At 42.2% G+C, this 17,917-nt stretch overlaps 1 protein-coding gene across 1 annotated transcript in view; it reads left to right on the top strand.

Annotated features, from left to right (window-relative positions):
* Window positions 1–422: 422 nt before the first annotated feature.
* Window positions 423–17,917, top strand: part of nyap2a (neuronal tyrosine-phosphorylated phosphoinositide-3-kinase adaptor 2a) — a gene marked incomplete at its 3' end in the record, with an annotated part of 56,980 nt that continues 39,485 nt past the window's right edge. Inside the window, exons 1-3 of the mRNA XM_079823722.1 lie at window positions 423–863; window positions 5,489–5,709; window positions 16,807–17,114. Coding sequence (XP_079679848.1) covers window positions 5,513–5,709; window positions 16,807–17,114 — 505 coding nt within the window. The 5' untranslated portion in view covers window positions 423–863; window positions 5,489–5,512. The remainder of the gene's footprint in view (window positions 864–5,488; window positions 5,710–16,806; window positions 17,115–17,917) is intronic.

Below are 17,917 nucleotides of genomic sequence, written 5' to 3'. Positions count from 1 at the left end.
CAACCATTCTAACTCACACTCTCTCTCTTTCTTTCAGAACCATGGACAGCTCTAAGCGAGCAACACGATTGGTTGAGAGACATAGGGGCTGCAGAGAAAGAGAGAGAGCGAGAGAGAGAGAGCGATCACCAGGGGATGGAGTGAGTAAGCAGTGAGGGTTGGAGAGAGCTGGAGGGAAGGAGATCAGAGAGCAAAAAAAGAAGGTAGAGAGAGAAAAAAAGGATAGAGGAACTACAAGAAAAGACAGATGCTATAGCTCGTCTCTTTGCCTGCTGACGCCTGAGCTGGGTTCATCGTTGCGTGTGTGTGTGTGTGACGTGCACGGGGGTGTGTGTGACGGCAGCCGCGGCGGCAGCAGCAGGGGAGGACGGATCAAAGAGATTGTAGGACACGATGCATTTAGCAGCCTAACGTCTCTACGCACACACTGCAGCCGGCAAAAGGAGAACACGCTCACACTACGCGCATCCACACGCAACCCACCCCACACACACACCACGCGTGTGTGGGGACAGTGCAGATGAAGCAACCACCAAAGGGAGGTGTGGATATTACCAGAAGCGTTTGGTAGGGGAGGGGACAGCCTTGGTGGCCGTAGCCCAGCAGGAGCGGTCGTAGGTGGGGAAGGGTCGGACCACTGACCGCGGACAGTTTTCTTCAGAGCTCTGGAAACGGCAAAGATGGACATGTCCTTCGTCTCTCTCTTCCTTATGGCAGTGTCTGCATCCTTCGAGCTGCGTCGCTGTCGCCGGGCTTGTCTGTCAGCCGTGTGCATATCCGCAGGGGGATTCAATAACATGTGGTGTTGAGAAACGCACACGCAGAACATACCTGGAGATCAGCTGTTCCGATTCACTGATAACGTGAGTGTAACCATGTGTGTCTCCATCCAGGTGTCCCCCCCCCCCCCCCCCCCTCATTTCCAGATTGTCCTTTTCCTTATTTTCATCAGTTCTTCATCGTCCGTGTGACAGGAAGATTCAAACTGAACATCAACGGATTCCAAATCACCATATTTCCCACAATTCCCATCTGCATCTTTAGATTCATTCATGATTCATCATTCAACCTCTTTTTTAGCATCTGTACAGCATGAGGTCCATCTTTACACAACAACATTTCAGTTAAATTACTTAAGAAAATTCTCTTGTTATTTACTCACCCTCATGTCATTGACCTTCTTTATTCTGTGGAACATAAATTAAGATATTCTTAAAGTGTTTTTGGTCCATACAATGAAAGTCAATAGGGGTCCAATGTTGTTAGAACCTTAGTGTTCTTCAGAATATCTATACAGTCAAATAGGTTTGGAACGACATAATGTTTGGTTGAACTATCACTTTAAAAGAGTGTGTGCTGTGTGAGAATTGATCTGATTGGTTATTGGTGTATTTTCACGGTTCCAGTGACTGTCTTGTGTTTTAATGGTCCTGAATCTACTCATATTGGGTCTGTTGAGTGTGTTTGAAGGATATTTCGATGCCTTGGTTATGAAATGGCACTGTTAATGCTGTGGTGGTGAATTACAGGTTAATGGAATGAATAAGGAAGCTAAACTCCACTCACCAAGATCCATTGAATGTGGTGCTGTGGTCTCGCTGACCTATTTTGTGTGTGTGTGTGTGTGTGTGTGTGTGTGCGTGCCAGCAATAGAAATATGGCATCTTGCCACCTCATCACTCTGAAAAAAAGAAACTTAGTATTAGATGTTTTATTAAAATACATACAATCACATACACAAATGGTGATAACATATATTCGAGAAACATGATCCATCTGCGGCAAACATCTACAGAGTAGAGGAGAAGAATATCGTGTTTCATGCTTTCGGCATTACATCAGACACACACACACACACACACACACACACACACACATGGTAGGGATATCACGCCTGCCAGTGTAAAGCGGAACTAATGCATCTTCAGCACAGAATTAGGTTCCCAGCTTCCTGCATTATGTCAGCGCACTAGGATACTGTTGCCTGGAAACCCACAGTTCCTTCTCCTCAAATTCCATTTATAGAATACAGCTGTGTTCCTGTGTAAGTAAAAGTGTGTGTGATGGCATCTATGGGCTTGTGCAGGTGTGTGTGTGTGTGTGTGTGTTTGCTCTCATGGGTTTTTTACAGAACTGTGTGAAAGATGTTAAATGGAGGAAAGGCAGATGAGTAGGTGGGATTGTGACTGAGGAAGGGATGGAGATAAAGTGAGACAATCTGAGTTCAGAGTCTATATTAAGACATGCTGAATAATACAACAGAGAACAGAGCACTGGAGGACATCTTCTCAAAGTTGTAAAAATAAACATGACATACTCTCTCTCACACACACACACACACACACACACACACATGTTGGGTTTTCATGTTTTATGGGGACTTTCCATAGGCGTAATGGTTTTTATACTGTACATACCGTATATTCTATCCCCCTACACTGCCCCTGCCCCTAAACCTAACCCTCACAGGAGACATTCTGCAATTTTACATTTTCAAAAAAAACATCACTTAGTCTGATTTATAAGATGTTTTCCTCATGGGGACCTAAAAATGTCCCCACAAGGATGAGGATTTCGGATATTGCTATCTTTGTGGGGACATTTTGTCCCCATAACGTGATGATTACCAGTCCACACACACACACACACACACACACACACACACACACACACACACACACACACACACACACACACACACACACACACACACACACACACACACACACACACACACACACACACACAACCACAGGCTGAAAATTATTTCTATAGTATACAGTGTTCGAGAGCATGTCGGAAAAAAAAACAGTAGGATGGAATAAGACCTGTAAGTGGCACATAATGTCTGGCACATAATGCCAGATGTTACCACTGTTTGCATGTAATGTTAAGTAACTGACTGATCTTACTAGTCTTGACCGGTTTATATACTTGTATACTTAGTGGGAAAAATTATCCCCAGAAGTTAGTGAAAGATAGACAGACAGACAGAACAATCAATGGATGGATGGATGGATGGATGGATGGATGGATTTACTGAACAATAGATGGATTTACTGAATAATAGATGGATGGATGGATGGATGGATGGATGGATGGGCTGACTGAAATTTAGATAAATGGATGGATGGATTGACTGAACAATAGATGGGTGGCTTGATGGATGGATTGACTGAACAATAGATGGATGGCTTGATGGATGGTTTGAACAATAGACGGATGGCTTGATGGATGGTTTGAACAATAGATGGATGGATTGATGGATGGTTTGAACAATAGATGGATGGATTGATTGAATAATGGAAGGATGAATGGATGGATTAATTTAACAATTGATGAATGGATAGATGAATTGACTGAACAATAGATGGATGGAGGAATTGACTAAACAAAGGATGGATGGATGGATGGATTGACTTAAAAATGGATAGATAGATAGATGGAGGGATGGGTGGATTGACTGAACATTGGATGGATGTATGAATGGATGGATTAATTGAACAATAGATGGAGGGGTGGATGAATTGACTGGACAATGGAGGGATGGATGGGTTGACTGAACAATGGATGGATGGAGGGATGGATGGATAGATTGACTAAACAATGGATGGATGGATTGACTAAACAATGGATGGATGGATTGACTTATTAATGGTGGATGTGATGGATGGGTGGATTGACTGAACATTAGATGTATGGATGGATGAATTGACTGAACAATAGATGGATGGATGGATGGATTGACTGACTTAATGGATGGATGGATGGATGGAGGGAGGGAGGGATGGGTGGATTGATTGAACATTGGATGTATGAATGGATGGATTGACTGAACAATAGATGAATAGATTAATTGAACAATGGATGGATGGATGAATTGACTGAACAATAGATGGATGGATGGATGGATTGACTGACTTAATGGATGGATGGATGGATGGATGGAGGGAGGGATGGTGGATTGATTGAACATTGGATGTATGAATGGATGGATTGACTGAACAATAGATTAATAGATTAATTGAACAATGGATGGATGGATGAATTGACTGAACAAAAGATGGAGGGATGGATGGATGGATTGATTGACTGAACGGTGGATGGATGGTTTGACTAAACAATGGATGGATGGATTTACTTAATAATGGATGGATGTAATGGATGGGTGGATTGATTGAAATTTGGATGTAAGAATGGATGGATTGACTGAACAATAGATGAATAGATTAATTGAACAATGGATGGATGGATGAATTGACTGAACAAAAGATGGAGGGATGGATGGATGGATTGATTGACTGAACAGTGGATGGATGGTTTTACTAAACAATGGATGGATTTACTTAATAATGGATGGATGTGATGGATGGGTGGATTGACTGAACATTAGATGTATGGATGGATGAATTGACTGAACAATAGATGGATGGATGGATGGATTGACTTAATGGATGGATGTGATGGATGGATGGAGGGAGGGATGGGTGGATTGACTGAACATTAGATGTATGAATGGAGGGATTGACTGAACAATAGATGAATGGATTAATTGAACAATGAATGGATGGATGAATTGACTGAACAAAAGATGGAGGAATGGGTGGATGGATTGACTGAACGATGGATGGATGGATTGATTGACTAAACAATGGGGGTATTGGTTGAGCAATGGATGGATGGATTGGCTGAACAATAGATAGATAGATAGATAGATAGATGGATGGATGGATTGACTGAACAATGGATGGAGGGATGGATGGATGGATTGACTGAACAATGGATGAATGGATGAGGGATGGGTGGATTGACTGAACAATGGATGGTGGGATTGATATATTGATTGATCAATGGATGGAGGGATGGATGGATGGATGGATTGACTGAACAATGGATGGAGGGATGGATGGATGGATTGACTGAACAATGGATGGAGGGATGGATGGATTGACTGAACAATGGATGAATGGATGGAGGGATGGGTGGATTGACTGAACAATAGATGGATGATTGGATGGATGGATTGACTGAACAATAGATAGATAAAGTAACTATCAAGTATAAACTCAATGACTAACTAAAATATATTTGAAGGGTAAATACTGTATATCAGACATACATACAGAACGACAGACAGACCAACAGACAGACAGACCGACAGATAGTTGTATATATAACTAATCTATCTCTCTGTCATATCCTCTATCCTCATTTTACATAGCTAAGATAAACATGTGTGTTAAACATGCTAGCTCTTGCCCTTTCCCTGCAGTGAATCATGCTCTTCAGTGTTAAAGGATATTCCTCAGAGAACACCTTTGTGTGTGTGTGTGTGTGTGTGTGTGTGTGTGTGTATTCACAGCCCACCTGTACCTCCAAAGTTCATTGTGTTTTTTAAAGAAAGCTCTCAAGAGGACAGTATGCCATTGTGTGTGAGACACTCATCTCTCTCTCTCTCTCTCTCTCTCTCTCTTCATCTATCTTTCAGGCAGTCTCTCTGCTGTGCTGAAGGATGGATTCAGGGGAAGACGAGTGCACCCGTTTCCTACAGTACGTGGAGGACAGTGGTCTGAGGGCGTATGACGAGCTGGTTATCCAGAACGCCTCCGACATCGCTCGAGAGAGTGACCGCGTCCGCAACCAGACACAGTGGACATACTTACAGGAGAAAAACCAGAAGAAGAGACGGCAGGAGGAAGCTATCAAGAGGTACACATGGCTAGAGATAGACGGATGTAAATGTGAATATTGCACAGAATAAATGATATTGGCTATTACTATTGTTCATACTTAGGGATTTGAACAAACCCCTAAATCAAAGTATTTATAATTCAGCCGTCGTTCTGCACTCTTTTTGCTAGCTATTAAAGTGATCAAACGTATCATTTTATTTTATTATTAATAATAATTTAATAATTGAAATATTTTTAAGTAATCCTGAGGCCCCCTAGTTGGCCCCGGCCAATTGAGAACCACTTCCTTAGCAACCAAAGAGCAACGACATGGCAACCATCCACAATACCTCGACATCATGGCAGTGAGTTTCTTAACGAAAATGTAAAAGTCTAGTTAATATTAATGCCACTTGTATGTTGTGCTCTTTAACATTTGTTAGTCGGCCACGTGTGCAAAGAGCGAGAGAGAGAGAGAGAGAGAGAGAGAGAGAGAGAGAGAGAGAGAGAGAGAGAGAGAGAGAGAGAGAGAGAGAGGCAGGGAGATAAAGGTCACTGGTCCTAAGCTCATGAAGTCAATGAGGAAATAGCTTTGGCCATTCTGATGTGCATGTGTGCGAGCGAGAGCGACAGAGAGTAATTTAGAACAGACAGTTCTGCCAATCTAATAAAAGACAGACACAAAAGGATGCTCTGATCTATCTAACAGCGGCCCGAGGTGTGAGTTGGTGTGTGTTATAATATTCCACTGCATTTGTATTCTCCTTTGTTGTTATTTTGACTTCTAAGCAGCTAAATTTGGATCCACAAAATGCTGTATGCAACCCATTTTACTTCAGTAGTGATGTATTTCTGAGGGAAAAGGTATATAAAATGATAATAGCTGATATCCAAATAATATGTAATAAATCGGCTGCATGATTGTTTATATCGTCACAAAATGCAAACTGTTTTATCTCACAGTGATACATAGATGCATACAGTACACTCACATAGCAATATGTACTAGCAAATAATCTCAACAGCCTGATATTTGGGATACAAGTAGGATATCTTTTACGAGAAGGAAAGCGAGGCTGTGAGGGATAGACGTAGATCTCAATGGGATATACTGTTATTTAATGTGTTTTTGGATTGTTCTGCTGTCGAAAAACTGCAAATAAATATATTTACAGTACATTTCAGTAGACAAAAACTGAGCAACATGAGCAATGGAAAATTATAAGTTATCTAGGAGCTTTTTTTTTTACAGCGGATGCCATTGAAAACACGTTCAGTCTATCCCTCGCAGCCTCGCATTCATATCTGTCATGGCGCTGCTATAAATAAGGTCTATACAATTATGTTCAATTTTATCTGCATACATACAGTGTACTTACATAAGGCGATATATATAATATAGCATATCTCAACTGCTTGATTGCTTGTGCCGTCACAAAATGTAAACTATATGTCAATGTGACTATAAAACTATGTGACTATGTCAATATGGCAACATGTAAACTATATGTCAATGTGACTCTAAGTTGTTTATAGACCTACCAGAAAATCTTCAAACATTAGATAGTCCTTTAAATAGGCTACTACATAAATTGTATAAAGTAATCAAATATAAAAAACACTGCATAGTCTTCACTGTGTAAACTAAATAATCAATTTTGTAACTTTGATAAGAATAAATGTACAAATGTAAGTCAAGAGCAATGACATTATTGCCAAAGACAGCAGGAGATATATTAGGCTGCTGTCACTTTAAGACCGAATGCACTGATCTAATTTAGCCTACTGGTACACATACACTTTCTTTCTCAACTGTTTACATTCACTTAAGACATAAACGACTGTTTACAAGGATATTCGCAAAGACAGGCATTTTGACATGTAAGTGTGTGTATTTGACTGTGAACTCCGTTCAGTACTCACACGCTGTATGAGCAGTGTCTTATGTGCGCACGTTTCAGGTGTGTGTGATCCGAAACAGTCTCTGGGACAGCGTGTGCATATGCCAAAATGAGTCCTCTTTCGCTGCTTATTGTGCTTGAACAGTTTAAAATCACTTGTTTTTAAATAGCAAGGCTTAATTCAACTGATAAGCTTTCGTGGTAACGTCACGTCTGCATAACCCTGATGGACTTTAGTCCAAAATGTCTACCGGTTAATCGTGTCTACTGGTATATCGCCCAACCCTAATAAAGCATGAAGATATTAAGATATTATAAACAACATCATGATATTCTGTAAAACTGCTTTGAAACTATTTGTATTGTAAAGCGCTATATAAATTTGACTTGACTTTCATTTCACATTCCTTTACCCTCTCTGCCTGCTTCATTCCACTTTTATCCTTCCACTCTCTCTTTGTAAGCAACTTGTCCTCTCAACCCCCTCATTTTCTCTTCTGCTGCCCCTTTAACGCTATATTTCCCCTGTTTGTACCCTGTAATCGAACCTCAGATTCTTTCCTCCTCTTTAGCATCTCTCTGAGAGGTCTAAGTGGTGGGCCCCCTTTTCATCCAGCGTGGGTCCTCTTACCACAGTAATGGGGCGTAAGTAGGGTGTTCTTCATGAGGAGAGGAGGTCAATGACACACACACAGAGTGATCAAGTTCATCTGTGGTTTGTCTCTCTCTTGGAGGCGTTTTAGTGAGATTAAACAATCAGGATTACAGAATGCAGATGAAATTTCATTAATATAACTCATGAAAGAGGATCAAAACACACACGTATAAACACTGATGTGGGAGGGCCTAAAGTCATACCTCCTCAGCCTAGAGAGGGAAAAAAACAGGGTCTGTCACCATGGAGACAGAGGGGTGAGTTTCTATGGCAACAGTGGGCTTGGTCCTCGTCTCCCTCTCGTCTCTAAATTTAGACTGCTAGCCCCTGAGGACACATGCACACACTCCCACAACAAAAGGCAGGTTTGGATGTGTCACTCAACTGTTATCACACACATAGAGAAACTCATCCAAGGACACACACACAATGGAAAATCTGGATCTGGTGACCTTATGGGACCTACATAATACCATAAATCCTGTTACACCTCACCTCACCTCACTCTAATATATGAGTGTGTGCATGTTGGAGAGGCTTAAAATGAATTTGAATATGATTGGATTGGGAAATGAATATGAATTTATATGCACAAATGTTCTATAGATGCACCTACGCATGTTTCTCTGTATATAAGTATATATATTAGGAGTTTTTCTATACCATACTTCAATTTAGACAAGGAAACTTTCTTTATTGTGGTGTTAAATCAGGTTGGTAAATCTCACAAAGAAATGTCCAGGTTATATTTCATTTCCAATGTGACATTATTTTCATAACATGAACACAATTTTCAAATTACTGTTATAAAGTAAACCCAAAATAATTATATTAATACGGAGCAATATGAAACAAAACATCAAATCAAAACCCAAAAAGTCCAGGATGGTGGTGGAGTAGTGGCGTGCCAGGGCCATGGAGGAGAAGCGGGCCAGGGCCATGGAGGAGAGGAGGGCCAGGGCCATGGAGGAGAGGAGGGCCAGGGCCATGGAGGAGAGGAGGGCCAGGGCCATGGAGGAGAGGAGGGCCAGGGCCGTGGAGGAGAGGAGGGCCAGGGCCGTGGAGGAGAGGAGGGCCAGGGCCGTGGAGGAGAGGAGGGCCAGGGCCATGGAGGAGAGGAGGGCCAGGGCCATGGAGGAGAGGAGGGCCAGGGCCGTGGAGGAGAGGAGGGCCAGGGCCGTGGAGGAGAGGAGGGCCAGGGCCATGGAGGAGAGGAGGGCCAGGGCCGTGGAGGAGAGGAGGGCCAGGGCCATGGAGGAGAGGAGGGCCAGGGCCATGGAGGAGAGGAGGGCCAGGGCCATGGAGGAGAGGAGGGCCAGGGCCGTGGAGGAGAGGAGGGCCAGGGCCGTGGAGGAGAGGAGGGCCAGGGCCATGGAGGAGAGGAGGGCCAGGGCCGTGGAGGAGAGGAGGGCCAGGGCCATGGAGGAGAGGAGGGCCAGGGCCGTGGAGGAGAGGAGGGCCAGGGCCATGGAGGAGAGGAGGGCCAGGGCCGTGGAGGAGAGGAGGGCCAGGGCCATGGAGGAGAGGAGGGCCAGGGCCGTGGAGGAGAGGAGCGCCAGGGCCATGGAGGAGAGGAGGGCCAGGGCCATGGAGGAGAGGAGGGCCAGGGCCATGGAGGAGAGGAGGGCCAGGGCCATGGAGGAGAGGAGGGCCAGGGCCGTGGAGGAGAGGAGGGCCAGGGCTGTGGAGGAGAGGAGGGCCAGGGCCAGGGCCGTGGAGCAGAAGCGGGCCAGGGGCGTGGAGGAGAGACCGCCCAGGGCCGTGGAGCAGAGGCAGGCCAGAGCCATGGAGGAGAGGCGGGCCAGGGCCGTGGAAGAGAGACAGGCCAGGGCCGTGGAGCAAAGACGGGCCAGGGCCGTGGAGGAGAGACAGGCCAGAGCCGTGGAGGAGAGACGGCCAGGGCCGTGGAGGAGAGACAGGCCAGGGCCATGGAGGAGAGGCAGGCCAGGGCCATGGAGGAGAGGCGGGCCAGGGCCGTGGAAGAGAGACAGGCCAGGGCCATGGAGGAGAGGCGGACGGGGCCGTGGAGCAAAGACGGGCCAGGGCCGTGGAGGAGAGACGGGCCAGAGCCGTGGAGGAGAGACAGCCAGGGCCGTGGAGGAGAGACGGCCAGGGCCGTGGAGGAGAAACAGGCCAGAGCCGTGGAGGAGAGACAGGCCAGGGCCGTGGACGAGAGACGGCCAGGGCCGTGGAGGAGAGGCAGGCCAGGGCCGTGGAGGAGAGGCAGGCCAGGGCCGTGGAGGAGAGACAGGCCAGAGCCGTGGAGGAGAGACAGGCCAGGGCCGTGGAGGAGATACGGCCAGAGCCGTGGAGGAGAGGCAGGCCAGGGCCATGGAGGAGAGGCGGCCGGGGCCGTGGAGGAGAGACAGGCCAGAGCCGTGGAGGAGAAGCGGGCCTGGACCATGGAGCAGTTGCGGACTAGGGCCGTGAAGCAGTGGCGGGCCTGGGCCGTTTAAAAATGGCGGGTCTGGACCATGGGGTGAAGGACCACATTATGGAGGATCATGGTCGAGGATCAGGTGGTTGTGGTGAGGCCAGTAGAGATGGAAACGTCCAGGCCGGTGTTGAACAAGAACCTGGGCAGTCCTTCTGGCAGTGACATGGGGCATAGACAGTTCATGATCGACCCCCTATGAGCGACCATGATGCTGGGACTCTGGCATGACGGCCATGACGTGAAGAGACTCTGGCGTGACGGCCATGATGTGACAAGACACTGGCGTGGCATTTACTGAAAGAGCATTGAGCTCCTCCTCAGCCACTCCAGCAGTAAATGATGAACCGCTCAGCAAAAGGGCAAAGTCAATATACTGCACCAGAGTCAAGTGAGAGGTATGGTGAGGCATTAAATAAGCTAGGTGCTCATTTAGTCCACAATGGAAAATGTCCTTGAGTGCCTTGTCATTAAAATCCACAAACTCCTCAACATATTCTACAATGGCGGTCACCTTGATGAAGGCGCAATAAACAAACTGCTGGGTTTATTGATATAGGTCTAGCTTTCTGTAATCAATCCACTGGAGGCAAGTTGAACTGAACCCATGTGCAGATTTATTTAACAAAACTGGATCAAAATAAATGCTAGATAAACAAAGACTGACTTGTCTAGAACCATGAAATAAACTTGAACAAACACAAACTGACCAACAACGGGAGGCAGAAAGTGTCTGACTTCTCCCCGCCTGCACGCGGCTACTCTCGCCAATCAATTGCATCCAGCCACAGTTGATATCGAACACACCTTAGAACAAGCAATGAAAACAGGTGTGTTGGTCATGAAGCGGCACTGTGGTGTATAACATCAAAGTACCACAAGAGCAATTCGAAGACATATGGCCTGATCTCTAAATCGCTCTTGCGATAATTTGATGTCATACATCGATTGGTCTTCACAGTGCCGCTTCAAGTCGAACACACCTAACATAACACATGAAGCAAGGGGAGCACATGACACAATCTCATAAGGAGCAAGGGAAACACATGACATGACTAAGAGATAGTAAGACAAGAAGACATGAACAAAAACAGATGTGACACTAAATAGTTCATTAAATCATAAAAATAAAAAACATGAAAGTAATAATAAATATAAAATACACAAATAATAAGTATTTACTTTACAAATGTACTATAATTTACAATTGAACTATTATAGCATTATTTTTTTATTAATGAATGGTCATTGTTACACATAACAATTGGCGAATAAGAATTGGGGGAGGGGTGGATGTGCTTAATTATCATGAAAATAATGCAAAGAATCTTGTTATATTTCACTCATTTGAAAACCATAATACATTATATTTTGAATAAAGAAAATTTAATTAGGGCCATCAAGCTTTTTTTTTTTTTTAATGTGACATTATTTTCAAAATATCATTTGCATGTCATACAATAATGAAAACAATTATGTCCAGGCGCTATTTCACTTTTTGTAAACTCAAATTGATAACAATAATAAATAAATCATAAAAATATAACAAAATATATACAAATAATAATAAATATTATATGATGCAAAAAGTATTCTATAATATTTGATATATTATATGGAGGTGCTCTATTGTCATGAAAATTATGTCCTATGCAGATCTTGATGGTTCTTGTTGTGTATTTACAAAATGCAAATCGTCCTTTCTGTGTTTCCATACCTTCCTTTGTGTTACGTGATTGGTATGGTAAAACTGCACGTTTGTTTTGTGTGCCATTCAGGGACAATAAAGCCTGGTTTTCAAGCTCCCTTCTGTATTTTTACAGAAGAATATCAGTAAGATATTGCAGTTCTAAAAAAAATAGGCTTAATTTTCATATAATGTCTTATTTTTTACTTTTTTATTTAGGGATAAAAAACAACCTGGACATGTCTTGACAGTTGTTATATTCATCGTAGTAGTAGTAGTAGTAGTATGTGTGTGTGCGTGTGGTGTGTGTGTGACTGTGTGTACATGTTTGCATCTTTACTGTATAGTAGAGGGAGGAAGTGAACTGTCTAACACAGATATTAATGATAATTCATGTTCGATAAATTGCCTGGAAATAGTTTTGACATGGTTGCCATAGCAGCAGCCAGAAGCCCTGAAAGCAATTTAGTGTCTAACGCAAACCGCAGTCAATGGTATCGTCTACACTGGCATAAACAGTGTCACTACGACCTCTTGTAAACGTCAACAACACAAACAAATGAGAAATGCTACAGAAGGGCGGTCTTTGAGGAAAAAATCTACACATCCTCAGATCAATAACATGGGCATTGACATATCAGCGAAGGTCAAGAAAAGGTCACTTTGATTGGTGCATTACCTTGGTAGAAGGATGAGAGAGAAAAACAGTCATATTACTCTAGAGAGCTGTCTGGATGAACAGACAAGACAAAAGGGGATGGGGATGGAAAAGAAAGAGGCTGACAAAAAATATTTTAAAATGACAGAATGTAAGGGAAAAAATAATGCAGGATAAAGATTGGAGACTAGGATGATAGGTTGATGTATTAGAGCAGGGTTGATGGGTGTGAACTGCTGGACAGGCAAAGACAGAAGTTTATTTACTGAGCTCTGATCAATACAGACAAACATAACACGGTACTGCACACACACACACACACACACACACACACACACACACACACACACACACACACACACACACACACACACACACACACACACACACATAGACAGCTTACATAGCGGCTTCAGGCATACCTGCTTCTCCATACACTCTAAAAAAAAAGGCTCGTAATCATAGGGGAACCTTTTTTAGTGCTATATAGCACCAATTTTGGTGCTTCAGTGGTTCTTCAGCGGTTCTTCAGAGGTGCTATATAGCACCTTAGTCAAAGAACCGGTGAAGAACCTCTGAAGAACCGCTGAAGAACCACTGAAGCACCAAAATTGGTGCTATATAGCACTAAAAAAGGTTCCCCTATGATTACGAGCCAAGAACCATTTTTGGTGCAATATAGAACCTTTTTTTTTTTAGAGTGTAGAGACTAGTTTGTGTTTGAAACAGGGAGATAAAGTACAAAACCGTGCATGTATGTGTGTACAATATTTCACATATTTTGATCATATTTCACGTTCATCCTCTGTATCTACGTATACAGGCAAACTAATCACTGCACATCCATTAGCTTTAGAAATCCAAGCTCTGCCCTACTAACCGCTATTCTCATGACCTTTAACCCATCACATACACGCGTTTGTTATTCTATCATGGAAGAGACTTTCCATATAAATCCATCTATTGAATTGTACTGAGCGGATGATATGTTATGTCCCCAACCCGACCCTTAAACCCTCACACAAACCTTTCAGCATCTTCATTAAGACATTATTTAGTATGTTTATCAAGCTATTTTTCTTCTGGGGGCCATTAGCTGCTCCCCACAATTTAACTGATTTCCGTTTTTACTACCATGTGGGGACATTTGCTCCACACAAACTAGGCAAAACCTGACACACTTACACAAACAGGCAAGCACCAATCTAGTCAGCATAAACTAGCCTGGACCAACATACTGTAGTACTTCATGCTGGTCTAAGCTGGTGTTGTCAGCAGGAATAGTAAGCACTACACTAGTGTGCTAATGTGAACATCCATCAGCGAAGTCACCATAATGAGCTGGTCTCCTACTGAAATGATGCCACATTATTTTCTGAGGATAAAATAAATGTGGAGGGGGTTTAAATGACAACACATTGAACAAATTTTTTTTGTCACTAAGTGCAAATAGCGATAGATGCTATTTATACCAAGTGTAAATACCATATTTTCATATTTTTCATACATTAAACAGTAAGCAATAATAAAAGAGTGTAAATGATTATATTCGTTAAAATTATTAAATGAATGCAGCCTTATTGGGACAATAAAGCCCTCACTAAACACTAACCGATAAACGCGATAAACACACGTTAGACACTTTTATTTCGAATATTTTCTTCATTTTTATTGAAAATAAATGCCTTTCCGATCTGATATGTGATGGGAAATGGGATTAGAGCGAGTTCGGCAAAAGGCGGAATCGAACCTTGGATGGATTTGCGTCAAAACTTTCTGCCAGGCTTTTTACCTTATTGCTGCTGTACACAAACCAGTGTCTTCCGTCCTTTTGTCTGGCAAAACCAGACGTCAGTGGGCGGTGTTAGTGCAAAAAGCATTTGCCAACAATTTGCACTTGTATATATGTGTAAATATATGTGTAATGTGCAGTGTAAATAGACACTCAGATTTTTTTAATGTTTTTGAAAGAAGACAGTAATATTTTAAATGATTATTACAATTTAAAATAACCATTTACTATTTTAATATATTGTAAAATGTAATTTATTCCTGTGATGACAAAGCTAAATTTTCAGCATCATTAATCAGTGTCACATGATCCATCAGAAATCATTAGGCAAGGCACGGCACACATAAAAACAGCCAGTGCTGACCATTTTAATATACTAAAAACAGTTGCGCTGCTTAATATTGTTGTGAAAGTTCAAAAGAAATCAAAATATTTAGTAATATTATAAAAGTCTGTACTGTCATTTTTGATCGATTTAATGCATCCTTGCTGAAGAAAACTATTAATTCCCAAACTTTTGAATGGCAGTGTAGAAGTGATTGACAAAGAAAAAAAACGAGAAGGTAAGAGACTACATTTGCTGGCGATTTAGGCTTTCAACTGAAGCCTCAATTTGTTTTTCTGTCTTGGGCATTGCAATGTTAATTGTTTTACCATTTGGTAACATAATTTTGATGTTATGTGAAAAAAAGGTGTGACTACAAATGACTGGCAACACACGACAGTGTGAAGTGTGACAACCGAGAGGGAGGGGGAAATTGCAGACTGTACAGGAAAAACAAGACAGATGACAAAACACGTGGATGAAAGGATGGAAATAGAGAACGAGAGAAAGAGAGAGAGGATGTGGAGAGATGAGGGACGCTGGTGCAGTGAGGTTGGCAGACAGACTCTCAATCATTCTTTATGATCCACCACAGCACCACACCCTCCCCTCTGATTACACACTCACAGTGCGTGTGTGTGTGTGTGTGTGTGTGTGTGTGTGTGTGTGTGTGTGTGAATGGTTACTTAAAGCCAACGAGAGTAAATCCTGTCTGCCCTTTAGTATGATTAGTTTTTCTCAGAGAGAGAGAATTTGAGAGACAGCATTTGAACTGACTGCCCCCTTCTCTCTCTCTCTCTCTCTCTCTCTCTCTCTCTCTCTCTCTCTCTCTCGCACTTTCTCATGAACAAACAGATGAAAGTAACTCAATTTTTATGGGATATTTGATGCAGAAATCATCGTAAAATCCAGCCAAATTGCTCCAAATTGGATTATGCAGAAATTACTTTTAAGCTAGATAGATTCAATAAGTTATGAGAGAACAGATAGATGGATGAAGTGAATTCGCCTTTCCTCAGTAGCATTCTTACATTTCAAACGTGGAATATTTTGACACATTTGTATTGCTTAATGCGATGGGTAAGATTTTCTTAGTCTCTTATGCTCATCAAGACTGCTTATATTTAATTAAAAATACAGTAAAGTCAGTAATATTGTGAAATATTATTACAATTTAAAATAACTGTTTTCTACTTTAATATATTTAAAAATATAATTTATTCCTGTAATGCAAAGCTGAATTTTCAGGGTCATTATTCCAGTCCTCAGTGTCACATGATCTTTCAGAAATCATTCTAATATGATGATTTGATGATCAAGAAGTTTCTTATTACCATCGTTGAAATTTCAGACTAAAAGTACAAAATGTATTCGAAAGAGAAAACATTTGTTACATTATAAATGTATTTATTGTAACTTTTGATCAATTTAATGTGTCCTTACTGAATAAAAGTATTAATTTCTTTAAAGAAAGCTTACTGACCCCAAACTTTTGAACAGCGGTGTATACATATGTATATATTGTATAATACTAGTTCAATTTTGCTCTATTCAAGAACATTGGTCTGATCTGATGGATGCTGAAATCCATCCAGGTTTCTGGAAGTATATGGGGTCAAAGGTTCATAGTTCAAATTTTAAACTTTGTGAAATGCTAAAGTAAATTCTCTTTCTCTCCTCAGGATCGGCGAGGATGTGGCCCGTGCGACAGAAGGAGGAGGATACGCAGGCAAACACTTTCGTATGGGCTTCATGACGATGCCGGCCCCTCAGGACCGCGTTCCTCCTCCCTGCGGCCTGGGCTTCACCGTACGCTCGCAGTCTCTGCACTCGGTGGGAGGGGGAGATGAGGAGGGGAGTCCCACCTCACGAAAACAGCCCCCGCCCAAACCCAGACGAGATCCCAACACCAAACTCAGCACTTCCTCTGAGACCGTCAACACTGGGCTCAGCACGGGGAAGAGCGGGAAGGAAACAGAGAAATGTGACGGTAAATATTTGTGTAATATGTTAACATATTAACAGCTTCTAGCTGCTGTATGCAAGCTTGATTTCGCATTTGGAAATGTGTCCGAATGCAAGTATACTGCAAGATACTTTTGGTACCTTTTTGTTAGTGATTTGATCTCTCTCCTCTCTTGTTCTCTCACTCTCAATTAAACATCATATAAGCACATTGACCATATAAGCATCACAGTAATACTGTGAAATAAGACAATATAAAATTACATATTTTTAAAGTTTTATTTTCGTGATATATTATTTCAGTTTAAAAGAACTTTTTTCTATTATTTTTTTCCTGTGATTCCTCATGATGTCACATGATCCTTCAGAAATCATTCTAATATGCTGATTTGGTGCTCACGAAACATTTATTATTATTATCAATGTTGAAAATTGTTATGCTGCTTAATGTTCTTATAAGCACATCATCGATGTCACCTATTTATAAGGTTTATTGTGAAATATTACTACAATCAACATTTTTTCTAAAGCAAAAAAACAAAAGACACAAACACGCATGCATTACATGCATTCACTTTTATATGCAAATCCCCTCTGTTCTGCCGTCTCTTTCATGCATGCCTTATTCTTATGGATCATTACACATGCAGGACCTCCTTTGAGCTGCACACACACAAAATCCTCTTGCTTTCTGCACTCCACATCACACAGAAGAGATAGACAGGAAAAATGGTAGATATTTTTATAAGAATGATCGCTCACTATATGAACATATGCATACAAATTAAAGAAATGCACCACACACCTACAGACAGTAGAAGCACAAAC

Source organism: Gobio gobio (genome assembly GCF_949357685.1).
Source record: "Gobio gobio genome assembly, chromosome: 8".
Lineage (NCBI taxonomy): Eukaryota > Metazoa > Chordata > Actinopteri > Cypriniformes > Gobionidae > Gobio > Gobio gobio.
Note: the sequence above shows the minus strand (reverse complement) of the source record. Positions and strands in the feature narration are given on the sequence as shown.